Source organism: Monodelphis domestica, chromosome 6 (assembly GCF_027887165.1).
Source record: "Monodelphis domestica isolate mMonDom1 chromosome 6, mMonDom1.pri, whole genome shotgun sequence".
Classification (NCBI taxonomy): domain Eukaryota; kingdom Metazoa; phylum Chordata; class Mammalia; order Didelphimorphia; family Didelphidae; genus Monodelphis; species Monodelphis domestica.
Window position 1 is genome coordinate 136,060,388 of NC_077232.1, and position 14,184 is coordinate 136,074,571.

The 14,184-nt window shown below is 35.5% G+C and overlaps 1 protein-coding gene across 4 annotated transcripts in view; it reads right to left on the bottom strand.

The window, feature by feature from the left end:
• Window positions 1–126: 126 nt before the first annotated feature.
• The window catches only part of GABRA4 (gamma-aminobutyric acid type A receptor subunit alpha4), a 116,393-nt gene continuing 102,335 nt past the window's right edge, over window positions 127–14,184 (bottom strand). For all 4 annotated transcript variants that reach the window (XM_056802584.1, XM_007496492.3, XM_056802585.1 and 1 more), the window contains exon 10: window positions 127–12,448. In XM_056802584.1, coding sequence (XP_056658562.1) covers window positions 11,915–12,448 — 534 coding nt within the window. In that variant the 3' untranslated portion in view covers window positions 127–11,914. The remainder of the gene's footprint in view (window positions 12,449–14,184) is intronic.

Sequence of the window (14,184 nt, forward strand, 5' to 3'; positions counted from 1 at the left end):
AAGAGTGCCACTCTAAAAGTTGCAAAGAAGGTACTGATCTTCTTTAATAGTGAAAGCCCCTTCCTGTTGGCCCCCCTCTCTTGCTGAAATCACAGTCCTTGTCCAAAAAATAAATACATAAAGTGCTTAAGAGCTGTTAATGGAGAAATTTATTGACATCAGTAAAAGGCAATGGAATGTAAGTCACAGTTTTACATGACCTTTCTTCTCAGACAGGTTTCTTTTCAGGATTTGTAGATGTTCGTGATAGAGTACAAATAAAATTTAAGTTTCAAAACAGCCACAATTATTGGACCACTTCTGAATCTGTTCATATAATGATACCATCGTTCAGATTGTTTTACATTCTAAGCAGTGGGAAAATTCAATTAACCTTTGAGTGTTTCATTTCGCCAATAACATTGCTTACTTCTCCTAAGGTATTCACATAACAGAGGCAATATGGTGTAGTAATGAGAGCTCTGAATTTGTATTGGACAATATTAATTGAAAGTGCTGGGTTTGAATCTTCCCTATATTTCTGTGTGACTTTAGGCAAGTGCACTTACCTCTCAAATGTAAAATGAGGGATTGAAATAAATATTCCTTCTAGTTCCAAAACTCATGAAACTAGAGAGTTAAATTTCTAAATTAATCAGATTTTAGCTTCTTTATTTCTCTTTTTCTTTTATGCATGAATACATACATATATACAAATGAATTCATACACAGGATGTTAACTTGACTGAAACAATTTTCTTCACTGTCATGTTAGATTGGTACCTACAGTAAAATGATTAGATAGGCAGTTTCTAGAAGGTTTTCTATTATTTGGAGAATAGACACCTGTAATGGGTAGAGTCATAGAATCTTAGAATTGAAAGAGATCTCAGAGATCATCTAACCCACTACTTATCCCTCTTGAGTCCAAAAAAACAACAGCCTTGAAAAATGGTCATTCAAACCCTTTGACTTCCGTTGATTAGGAATTTTCTACCCCTCAAAGTAAGTAACATTCTCTTTTGATAACTAGTTTGGGAAAATTTTGATTAGTCAAAAACTATTTGTAATGTCCACCCATTGGCCCTAGTTCTTCCTCTGAAGCTAGTGAGATGCCAATGAGGTACATTGAGGGTTTTGAAAAATTAAGGTTCAATATTTTGTTCACTACACAGTAGGATAGGTTTTACGTTTTTAAGGTGGCAGGACTCAATATGGATTTTCAAGGTCAAAGCATAAAACCAGACTTAATCAAGCAACATCATTTGGTGTGAAATAGATTTAGCCAAATAATACTCCATATACAATAGCATGAAGAATATGCAACATGTATTATATTCTAAAATTGTGCTGATAAAATGATGGATATTAGTCAACTTTCTGAAGTCCCTTTTCAAATCAGGTATAGGCTCGTTAAAGAAAAGGTTATCTTTTAAACCCCACGTATGCCAATAGAAACGTTAGCTGTTTGTGGGCATCAAAGATAAATATACATTTAAGATGTCTTATTTTAAGTTTCTAAGTGTAACAGAAATTTCCCCTACAATCATAGGTCACATTGTGCTACCTCTCCAAAGGAATAATGCTTGAATTTCTGTATTAGCAATTAAATGTACTCCTCTTGTCTCTATTCAGCCCTTCTTGACATCAGATTTTTCTGATTCCCTTTGAACCTCAGTCATGGCAATTCAGTTTTTACCCTGAATCCCCACACTTACCTCTGATTTTTTCCCCTTAGGGTTTGCTTGCCAAATTAGAAAACATAGGACAAAAATGATAGATACTCTCTGATTCTAGTACTAATTGACCTGAATTCCACTCTAAAAGAACTCTGATCAAGTAAACCTTTGGGCTCTAATCGGGCAGGTCCTCTTAACCTCCAGTTTGTAGCACACATGACTACCAATGACCACTCATTCTCTTAACAAGCCAAAACCAAAAAGCCACCCCCCCCCAAAAAAAAACTGGGCAGTGGACTCCAGATTTCAAGCTGTAGAACTTGAAGTGAATTATATATAAATACGCAGAGAAATTAATGATGACAAAAATGGAGCTTCAAATATGAAATCAGTGTCTACTGGAAGAAGGATTAAATTTGACCCTGAAGGGCAGAAGTTGGAACAATGTGTGGACATTATGGAGGCAGATTTAACTGAACATGAGGAAATATTCCCTAATAATTAGAGATGTCTAAAAATAAACGAATTGCTTTAGAGTACTAATTTCCCTGTCACTGGAGGTCTGCAAGCAGAGGTAGAATGACCACTTGTTCAGGATATTTTTTTTAAAGAAAAGCTATTAACATCCCTTTACTAGTGCACCTTCCCAAGCAATATACTAGGGTACTGTAAGTTAGCTCTCAATTTTTGAGGGTCAGACGGAACCATCATGTATTTAAGAAAGGCTTAATTATTTTGTGACAAAACTGTAATCCCTATAGAGTTCCAGACACCAGTGTACTTATCTAAGCTTTGAAGTGTTTTGAATATCACACCCAAAGGACATATCTCTCATCTAAGTGAACAAAAAAACAATAAAGCACAGGCTGTTCCACATGCATTTCTGCCTAAAAATACATTCTACATCTTGAATAGGATAATGGGAAGTTTTCTAACATAACAAAAGTTTTTCAAGCTTGCAATGTAAAAGGAAGAATTAAAGATCAATCTTAGGGGTTACTAAAGTTCATTCCAATATTACAAATTGTGAAATACTTTAGATTTTCATGCAAGCATTCTGCATTCTTGGCATATTCACACTGAATAAAATGTCAAGGAACTATTCTTATAGGAACTATACAGAACAATGAGACCTTTAACTTCTCCCACCAAATTACAGAACTACAATAGAATGCTCAGCACTGATACCCTACATCAATGCTTCCTCATGGTGAGGAGATCACCTCAGATTCCTAAAGACATTTAAGATGTCATTCTATTTCTCTAAATGTAAGAGAAACTGCCCCTACTGCCCCAGGTCACAATGTGCTCCCTCTTCAAAAGAATAATTGAATTTCTATTTTAGCTATTAAATATACCCCCTTCTTGTCTCTATCCAGCCCCTTCTTAACCTCAGACTTTTCCCAAAGACAAGAAAAATCAAGTGTTATTATATGTCTGTCATCTGAGGACCAACCTGCCCAACTTTACAGCGGTTCATCATCAGAAGGGTTGGTCATCAGGTTAACCTGAAAACAGCAACTGATGAAGGCTGGCTATTATATTATGGAAAAATCATCATCTGAATTAATGGAAAAAGAACTCACACTGATGAAATCAAATATCTTCTGATGATGAAGACAAATAATGAAATATCACAGGTTGTACAGATTTATTCAAACACTATTAGTGCTTCAATTAGGTCTGATGGTGAAACCTACTTGAAGCTGGAACTATTTCCAAGATCATCAAAATTCTCATAAAAATTGAAATAGAGCATTACTCCCACATGTGGAAGTTTGAAACAAAGTAGGTCAAACAATGTTACGCAAATATATCCATCTAAATGAGCCCCGGGGGCTTACAGAGTAGTATATTTATTTTAAATATAGCCATGCTATTTGTCACCATTTAGTCTAATGTCATCCAGTCATCTGCCTCATTCCAATCACATAGCAAGATAAATCTTATTTAAATTCTAAAGGTAGTGTAGAACTCTAATGTCACAATCATAGAACACTGGATTTAAAGGGAACCTAAGTACTTGTGAAATCCAGTCCTCAACCTGATTTAGAAATCCCCTCTACAATATCTCAAATGATATCTATAGCCATCTGGTTTATACTGGAATACCTCATTAGGAAACTCAAAATTATCTAGGACACATTCTTTCAGGTGACAGCTCTACTCATGTAATCTCTAGTGATCTAGGGAGCTAAATCTAGTTGAATTCTTTCAATTTTCATTCACTAAACCTAGTTCTCCCCTCAGAAAATCAAGCAAATCAAGTCAGATCTTTTCCCACCCTATGACTCTTCTCCATAAGTTAAATAAAGTTTTCATGTCTTCCCGACTTTATTTCACCAGACCAAACATCCATAAGTTCTTTCAAGTGTTTTTTATTTAATATGGCTTCGAGGACCTTTAACCTACTCGTCTCTCCCATCTTCAGCTTGTGAATGACCTTCATTTTTATTGTTATAATCATAATTTTCACCCTTTTCTACCTCGATCAAATTTGAGCTGGTAGGAAAATTGGGAAAATACTTTGTACAAATTTATCAATGTACAAATGAAGAAACTGAGGCCCCAAGAAGTTAAATGAGTTCCCAAGTTCACCCAGATTTAAAATAGGACAGCTAAAGCTGAGCAGAATATATCAGATCTAGTCAAACCAAAGCATAGCAAAGTGATTTGGAAGCTAGAATTCTAACACTGCTACCTAAGGTTACATTAAATTTTGTTGCTACTGTATTATACTGCTAGCTCATGTTAAGCCTTTGGTCCACAAAATCCCTACAACATATGCAAGAACAACCAAATTGGGTTTTTTTACTAGTGGATTTTACTAACAAATAAGGAGGAGGAATAAATGTTCTGTGAGGAATAGCTATAATTGAAAGGAAAATATCATTTAAAAAGAAAAGTTTAAGGGGAAATGAATGTTACATTAGATAGCCATCCCATCTCTGTATCTTTTTGGATCATAAAGTTAGAAGTAGAAAGGATCTTAAAAGGCACCTAGTCCAACTCTTTCATTTTACAGATAAGGAAACAGACAAAGAAGTTTTATGACTTGGCCAATCATTTTCCCAGTGCATAAGTGAGGCAGGATTTGAACCAGATATTTCCAATTCCATGTCTAGCCCTTGAGCCCCCAAACCAAACTGCCTGTACTAGTTTGACGGCACCATTTGCCTATGTACATCTCCCCTAAACATATGCTATGTGTCTATTTTGACAAGCAAAATATACTCTTCTGCACTGTAGAGGATTCATTCCGAAGTATTTTCTAGCTTATAGCAACCATATTCATATAGATGGCAGAGAATTAACAACAAAGTACTATTTTATTTAAAATGAGAAAAAATTGTATTCAGTAATATAATCTAAATAGTTACTGCCTATTAGGAATGTGGGTATAATTTATTAGTCCTGACTTTCCTTGTAATTAAAAATAACCATGGTGGTACTGTGCCAGCAATGGCAAAAATCTGAAAAAAACAACATGATGGATTCTTTCCAATAAGGGAATATATTTAATGGGGATGGGGAACTTGGAACTCATTTCTCTTATATTTTAAATGGATTCCCTTTACATAATTTTAATTTTCAATTTTGAAATATAGATTGCCTAATGTTAAGGATTACTTTCACATGTCACCTGTACAAGAAAGGTAGATACTGTTGCTCCCAATTTGCCTTTTATCTCAAGGACTTTACGGTATTCAATTGAGCTCTAAGTAGAATAATTAGCAATAAACAGTCACAAAAAACTGTGCATATGTACTCATCACTGAGCTGCCATTATTATTGTACTTCAACAAATTTGAGTTTCCTGCAAAGCTGATTGTTATCAAAACATCAACTTTCCATTGTTTTAACCTATAATTAAAGGCATTAACCCTCATTAACTCTGCTGGTAAAGTGAGGTACAAGAGAATATAAACATTGGGACCAAATAAATATGTTCATGAGAGAGAAGGAAGGGGAAGGGCTATAAAGGTAGTAATAAGAGAAAGGAACTGTGCTGAGAGGAAAGGAGTGTGGAAATGGGAAATGCTATGAGAATAAGGTAAAAAAGAAATGAGCTCCCACCCTGATTTTTGTGGCCAATGATCACATTCAGGTTTTTGATACTTTGCTATCTGCGTGGCCTAGAACAAGTCATTTAATTTCCCTAAGCCCGTTTCCTCATCAGTAGAATGATTCTTACATTTTCTACTTTATTGGTTTGTTGTGAAGAAAGTGCTTTATAAAACTTTAAGTGCTAATGAAATGTTAGTTATTACCAGTCCACAAAGGACTGTTGTGTTAATCAAATTGAAGAAAGTCAGGAAGGACTTTTTAAATTGTAAAGCACTGTTGAATGTTCAGTGATATCATCAAGGAGATGCCTAGAAAATGAGATGATCCACTCACCAACTGAGAATAAGAGTCTGGGCAATTGAGTTTTATAATAGCATTCTCAAGAAAGAAATGATTAAGAGGAAGGCTTCCAAAATATTTGGTAAATCTGTTGTGGAGAATTGATGGTAAAAGACGGGTTACAGTCACATAGGAGCAGAAAAAAATGGAGGTCCTGTCCTTAATGATGAAATTACATTAGTTCAATGTATTAAGGTAGCATCATGATCTCTGAGATGCCATATTCAGTAATTATAATGGTTTATATAGTTCTTTGAGGCTTGTCAAAAGAACTTTCCATATATTCCCACTTGTTACCCAACAAGAAACCATAAAATGTTAATCTTCATTTTTCAGTCAAGGAAACTGAGTCTTAAAATGATTTTGATGCTTGGAAATGGTTACACAGCTAGTGTGAGGGAACAACTAGCACTTATTAAGTGGCTACTATGTGCCAGGCACAGTGGCTGGATTTTGAATCAAATCACATCTTTACGATATACTGTACCAAGCTGATCTTTGGTTAGTCACTTAACACTTCCTGGTCTCAGTTTGCTTTTACTAGATCATTTCCAAGATTCCTTCTGGCTCTAAAATTATCATCTTATTATCCTAAATGTCACAGGCAGAAGGGGATCCCAAGGTTTTTATGATTCTGACATGAGGCTAAATGGACTGACTACAAGAATATGCCTACATCAAATGCACTCAGAGCCTTGACCCACCAGAAGATTTTGGATAGAGTTTTGATTAGAGTCCCAATGAATAATTTTCATTACATCCAAGACTATTCAATTTAAATTTACTTTGATTTTTTAATGTTGATTTAAGTTTATTTCTGTATAATAGAAATTAGTTCTTTCTAATTATGTCTATATTTTCTTTGCAATTCTTTCTTTTTTCTCTTCTATAATTTTCTGCCTTTATAGTTTTTCTTTTCCTAGAGAATGGTCAGGGAAGAATTCTTTGAAGATGCTCTTTTCCCTTTTAATGAAAGCTAGGGGGAATAGATTTGTAGATACTTAATTGGAAAAGCAATATGGAAAGCTCTCATTTTGTGGATAACAAAAAACTAATGGCCAAAGAAGCTAAGTGACTGCTCAAAGTCACAAAGCTAGTTAGTGGCAAAATGGGAACTAGGAACTGTCTCATAAATCCTAGGCCAGTTGGTTTTTGCTATTTTCATTGGAGGGAGGTAGGGTACCTCAGCGTCAAGGAAAACATACAGTTGGTGACTAGGGGTAAAGTACATGATGAATATTGCCTGGCCTTATAATTTTGAAAGGTACTACTGATTGGAATTACTCTTAATTGATGGAAAGGGCTTTGTAAGGTAAAGACTTCATAAAGTCTTTTTTAGCCCTACTTCCCAAACTGAATGAACATCTCAATTTTTTCATACTTTATTCAATTTATGTTTTATAACCTCAATGAGAATATTATTTTATTCACCTGTAAAACGAGGAATATAATACCTAACATACCTTCTTTACAGAGCAATAAGGAGGATAAAGTGAGGATAAAGTGAAATAAGATATAGGGAATCTTTTGAAAACTTGAAACACTATGAAATGCAAAGGATTAATTATTAATATTTTAATATAATAGTTTGCAAGCTTGCCCCTGTATCAAGCTACCACTGTTTTACAGTAAGAAGACATCTTTGTAGATATCCTATAGACAACATCCTCACTTTTAAGATTAGGAAATTAATCCCAAGGATAGTTAAGTAATTTGTACAAAGTCATACAGCTAATTAGCAGGGTCAAGATTAGAACTCTAGCCCTCTGATTTAAATCCAGCACTCTTCCTTTCCACAATACTATAGTTAGATAGCACAGTGGATAGAATGTTGTACCTGGAGACTCTTAGACAGGAATTAAAATCCAGCCTCAGACATATAATAGCTGTGACCCTGAGCAAATCATTTGTTTGTCTCTGATTCCTGAAAAACAGGGATGACAATAGTACCTACCTCCTAGAGTTGGTGTGAGGAAAAAATGATAATATTTGTTAAATGCTAAGAACAATGCCTCATATGTGGTAGGTAAATAATAATGAAGAATTCTTTCATTAGGCTTCAAAGCGTGTCCTCATTTAGCACACTTAATAGTTGAGGGATCTTGGACAACTGAGTTGTGGCTCAAGATCTTATCTCACACTTAGGCGCTTCTTGAGAACTAGAGCTACACTCCCAACTCTCAGAATTGTGCAAACCTTAGGCATATAAAATAACTCCCCTCACCTCTCTGAGTGCTTTATTCCTTATCTATGACCCAGGCATAATAATATATGCAGTATCTACTTTCTAGCTTACAAGGAGGACCAAAGGAAGCAATATTATACAAAGCACCTTGCAAGTTACATAAAGGTCAGACATAGTAGCAGCAGAGCTGGAATTAAATCTCAGGTTTGTTGATTCTTAGGATTTCTGGCTATGCTCTAAAAAGCCAAAGAAAAATAACCCCCGATTGTATACAAGTATACAATCTTTTTTTTTTTTTGAAGGGGTTGACAGAGGAGGCATCTGTTCTCATAATGTCACTGAATAAGTGTAAGAAATTGCCAATGTAGAAAAGGCTGTCACCAGTGTAGACAAGCAAGGTATCTGGAATTTCTTTTCTCGAAGTGATCCGTAACAATGGGACTTTATGTGGCTTGCATATAGTCATGCAATTAATATGCATCAAAGGCAGGACACATGTTGGCCTTCCTGATTCCCACATCAACCCTCTATTCATTATATTATGCTTCCTCTCTATATGTTCATTAAATGTAGATTATTCACCTTCCTCCATAGTTGTTCCATCAGGGCTCCTTAATGATGCCAAGAAATAGTCTTGACTTCAATCCATGTGTGCCCCTTGATTTGGTTAAATGTTGAAAACAGAACAATGATTTTGTGCAGGATACAGTGTGAATTCAACTGGATTTAGGGTTGTCAGTCCTGGATTTTGTGGTAACCTTCTAAAATCGAAGTGAAGTATAGTGAAAAAGATGACAAAGTGAGACATTCCTAGAGAGGGCTTTAAGGTAAACAAGGAGAATCGTTCTTTACTAAAGAATTAATAAAAGTAACTCACATTTTTATATCACTCTTTAGGTTTGCAAAACACTGTCCTCAGAATAGCTCTGAAGAGTTGTTGCATTCTTCAGGGGTTATTATTCTGATTTTATTCCATTGATTTTTCCACTATTCCACAATGGATCTTTCCTTACATTTTCCTTTGTAATCAAACCCCATCTTTGTAACTTAGAAGTCATACACTGCTTTTACCACCTGAAATATACCTGAAATTGGAAATTTGGTGAGAAATTAAGTGACTTGCTCAAGTTCCCACAGCTAATAAGTGGCTGAAGCTGGACTTGAACTCAGATCTTCATCCAGTTTTGTCTCTTTTTCAAAAAATACAAGAACAAATTGATGTCAAGAAGATGCTATTTGAGTATTTATAATTATGTGATATTGTGAATAATATAGGGGGTAACCTGTAGATTATTCACATTTCTCTAGTTATCCCAGCTACAAATGATCTAGAAAAATCCCCCAAGTTAATTTTTCAGTCATTTTGGGTAGGTGTTTTGTATTTGTGCTTTTCAGTAATGGCCAATATCAAGTTCCCCTTGAAGTACAAGTTATAAGTGAGACTTTTAAAAGGCAGTGGTAGTGGCCTTTATTCCAAGAGATTAACAATCTCATTTCTGTAGAGGTTTCTAGCAAACTCTGTTCCCATGCCCATGAATGATGTCATAGGAGAGAACAGGAGAGTTTTGAAAAGGCACAAAGCCTGGCATGGACTGAGTCCGATGGTCCACATAGAAGACATTCAATTAAGTTGTCAAGTCTATCTTGTGAAAAGGAAGAAAAAAAGACAGATGAAATTTTAAATTTCTAAATGAGTAAATTAAAGCCTACACAATGCCTTTGAATTGTCATTTTATCCCCATTCCCTCGGAATTATTATAAGTTCAAAGACAGTCAAAATTATCAAAACTCTCTAAGAGAACAGCCTTTTGTCAGGATCCTCCTAGCTTTTGCCAACCAATGTCAGAAAGTGTAAACAAGAGAAGACCCTGAAACAGGTGACTTGTTGCATATCTTAGCCCTTTCTTTCTATTAGCTCACTCCACACAAAATTCATTCGCTTCATGTCTGGCCTGGGTGAAAGAAAAATTACTACACCTGAGTACTTGGGATTTATCAAGTGTCACTGTGTCCAGACCTGACATTCAGCATTACTGAGGTCTGTAGTGCATTTATACCAAGAACACAACATGGGGCACATCCATTTTCCCATGTTTTGTTGTTATTTTTTGGGAGCCAACTGCAAAAACTCTCCACATATTTATGTCATCTTAACATCTGCATAGGTTGCACCCTTCAAATCAGAATCTCTTATATAAAAAGTCAATATGGCAGCCAGGTAGTACAGGGGGTAGAGGGCAAGGCCTGGAGTGAGGAAGACTCATCTTCCTGAATTCAAGTCTGACTTCTGATGCTTACTAGCTGTGTCACCCTGGCCAAGTCACTTAACCCTATTTGCCTCAGTTTCCTCATCTACAAAATTAGTTGGAGAAGGAAATGGCAAACCAAGCCAGGAGCTTTGCCAAGAAAACTCCCAAATGCTCAGATGTAGGCTCAGTCACAAAGTGCCAAATATAACTGAAACAACCAAGCAACAACCATAGGACCTAGTAAATGGGACTTTGGAATCCAGAAAATCAGATATGAGTCCTATCTCTGACACATACTAGCTATATGACCAAGGGAAAGTCAGGAACCTTCTCTGGACTTCCAGTCAGCTTTCTATCAATCTGTGTTAAATCTAGTTGCAGATCTTTATTGGTAGATGGGAATTTGCATCCTGGCTGTTACCTTTACTGATTAAAAAAAATAGAGATATATACTTGGTGACTACCTGAGAATTCAGCTTTGGGTGAACCAGATGCTAAAGTCTTGCTCTAGCTAGGCCAATCACTTCATTTAGGAAATTTAAGTAGTTGTTTTCTTAGAAAGTAATTCTTCATGCTAACTGTAGTAAGATGTTGATAGGGCACTGCATTCAATGTATGGAGGAGTTTGAAGGTGTGCTCTTTTCAGAAATTTTTTTATAAATATGCTATATTTTTCCTCATGGTAGGTATGGATAGGTTGAGATCTACTTCAGTGAAATCATAGATTCACTGGAAAACCAGAGCAATAATTTCTTAGCTGATGCAATCAAGTCATGGTTGCTCCAAATGAGGAGTAAACTTTTATTTACCCCCATATTCACTGCATTCAAGATCCATCAAGGCTTCAGGAAGTTATTTGTGCTATTAAGAATTTTCCCCCTTTGTCTAACAGGGGAAATCCTTTTCTCACAGGCATTAAGAAGATTCTGAAAGGTCCCTGAATGTGATATCACATCTGTATCTCTGGTCAGAAACTTAGAAAACTATTGATAGTCATTATAATGATTTCTAAAAAACCAATGCCCATTTTCAGATTTCAATGAAGAACAGCCCATTATCCCTTGTCCAAATTTCCCCATGGGGGCTTCTGGACAATTAAGTTATATTTTCCTTCTAAATTTGATGTTTCTTCTACTTATATTACCATTTGGGAAGGGAAATAAATGATTTTCTTTTCACTGAGGAATTAAATCATTCTCTTGTCAATTAACATATACACATATATGACATATATGTATAAATATATATATACACATATATAATACATATTTAGCATTGGAGAACATATACAAAGCTTTCATTTCAGGAGAGAAAAATGGTTCTGCTTTTTAAAAAGTTTAAAAGGAACCCTGCACTATGTGCATTATTGTTAAGGAAACTACTACATAGCAGCAAAAACAAAAACAAAAACAGCACTATATTAGACTTTCTGATTTCTCCATAGGGTCCTTAGATAAGTAGACCACCCAGTATACCATGTTAAATGCTCCAAATGTGACAGGAAAAAGAATACGGGCATATTTGTCTATTTTGCTCGTGCCAGAGCCTGAAGGTGGTGGTACAGGGGGAGGTGTGGCAGCTGACAATTTTCCAGAAGATCCAAAAGTATTGACCTTGGTTTGGATCTGCTTCAGTCTTGATCCAAGAACATGGTGTCTGGCTGGAGAGACAGTGGAGACCAGCTGGGACACATACCCAGTTAAAATAGGAGTGGATGGAGGAGCTGGAGGAAGTGCTCGAGCAGCAGATATTGTCTCAGCTGCATTCACCCGACTGAATGGGTTGGGACTAGAAGCTAGATAGGATTGGGATGTGGTGCCAGAAGGCCCCTGAGCTTCTGCAGAAGTTCCCATTGACAAGTTTTCAGTCTCGGCTCTGTTGCCAACATCAGCATCAGCCTGGGCTGGTACATTGGTTCTTTTTCTCACATTTGAATTGGCATCTGTATTCTGAAAGGACAAAAGGGGGAGTAGAAAGAGAAAGACATAATTATTTTAAGCATCTGGACCATAATTTAGTAGGGTTAAAACTCCTTCCAGTAGGCCAGATCTTGAAAATCAACCTTTAATTATAAATTATTCCATTGCACCTTAGCTTCATCCAGGAGCTTAAAATATTACTCTAAATTCAAATTATTTCCATGTACTTCAACTTCAGTCAAGAACTTTTTTCTCAATACATTAACTAGCTCTATAAATAGTTGGACAATGAACTGGATTAAGCAAGGAATGTGTTTGTTTTTATTTTGAGAGTTCATGTCGAAGCTGTATATAGTCTGGATTCATTGTTCTCTTCTATTGTCAAGCAACTCATGTCTGAAATTCTCCAATTAGGCATCGTAAACATTTCAATGATTTTTTTTAAATGGAAGGAACATCTGTTTTTATTCACTGCATGACAAAACATTCTTATGTATTTGTATAACCTCTTCCTTTTGAGAATTGTTAAAAATTATTTCATTTCCAAGACCTTGATATTTCCTTTCAGAAGAAGAACATCAAACTATATTTTGTACATGACACTGATGCCCTTAGGTATACATTTGAAGGGTGTGGCCAGGGAGTTAAGAGTACCAAGGATATTCTAATATACCAGGAGTGAATGGGGAGCCACTCCAATCAAAGCAGTGAAAAATTTATTATAAGAATTTACACCTGAGAAATCCACAAGTCCTAATTAGGAAAATGCCAATAACACAGATTAAACTTATAAATTTTTGTTGTGAATATAGCTCCTTCTCTACCCTCCCACCCCCATTGGTTGTTAAACATTTACTGACACACTTCTGGTTTCAAAGCTTTCCCCTGGCACATGCTATCTAATCAGTTAAGTTCTCAGGAATACAAGACAACTTGCTAAGACTAAAGTTCATTCATATTTGTTGGAGGAAGTTTCCATAAGTGGAATTCCCCATCCAGATGATATCCCAGGTTCACAAGGTGACAACTAATTCACAAATAGCCAGTGAACACTTGAATTTTATACATAAATATTTCCCTTTAAATTAAATTTTATGCTGCTTTTTTGTTGAGTAATCACTTTTCTGCATATTTTAAGGTAGTCTCTTCCAAACACTGAAAATTGAGTAAACGAATTTTTCAACTATGATATCAAATATTTGAATAGTATCCCTTTATGATATTCCTTCTCTGTACTGTCAGCCTAGTATAAAATAAAAGTTTAATTTTGACCACCTGTTATCAAGCAGCAATTTTCAAATAAAAATAAATTTATCTTCTGAAGTTTTTTCAGACTTTTTCCTATATTGTCAAATTATATCTATATAAAGTTTAGTGATATGCAAACCATTAACATAAAATCTAAATAATATGATGTTAAGCACAATAAATTAACCAATTCTATATCAATTATGCTAATAATCACAAATTTACTAAGTGTCTACCATGTGCAAGGCACTGTGCAGTGGACTGGGGACAGAAAGACAAAAATGAAATCTTTCTTATTCCCAAAGTTTACACTCAGTCAGGGAGACAACATGCATATGGATATATACATACATATGGATATATACATACATATATAATGTCACATACAAATATATGACATATAAAATACATACAAATGTATTATAAAATATATTAAATGCCCTCTTGGAGAGCTGGGTCTTCTGGAGAAGCAGAAACCTAGAGGCGAGGTCAAGATGGCAGCCTAGAGGAAGCATAGA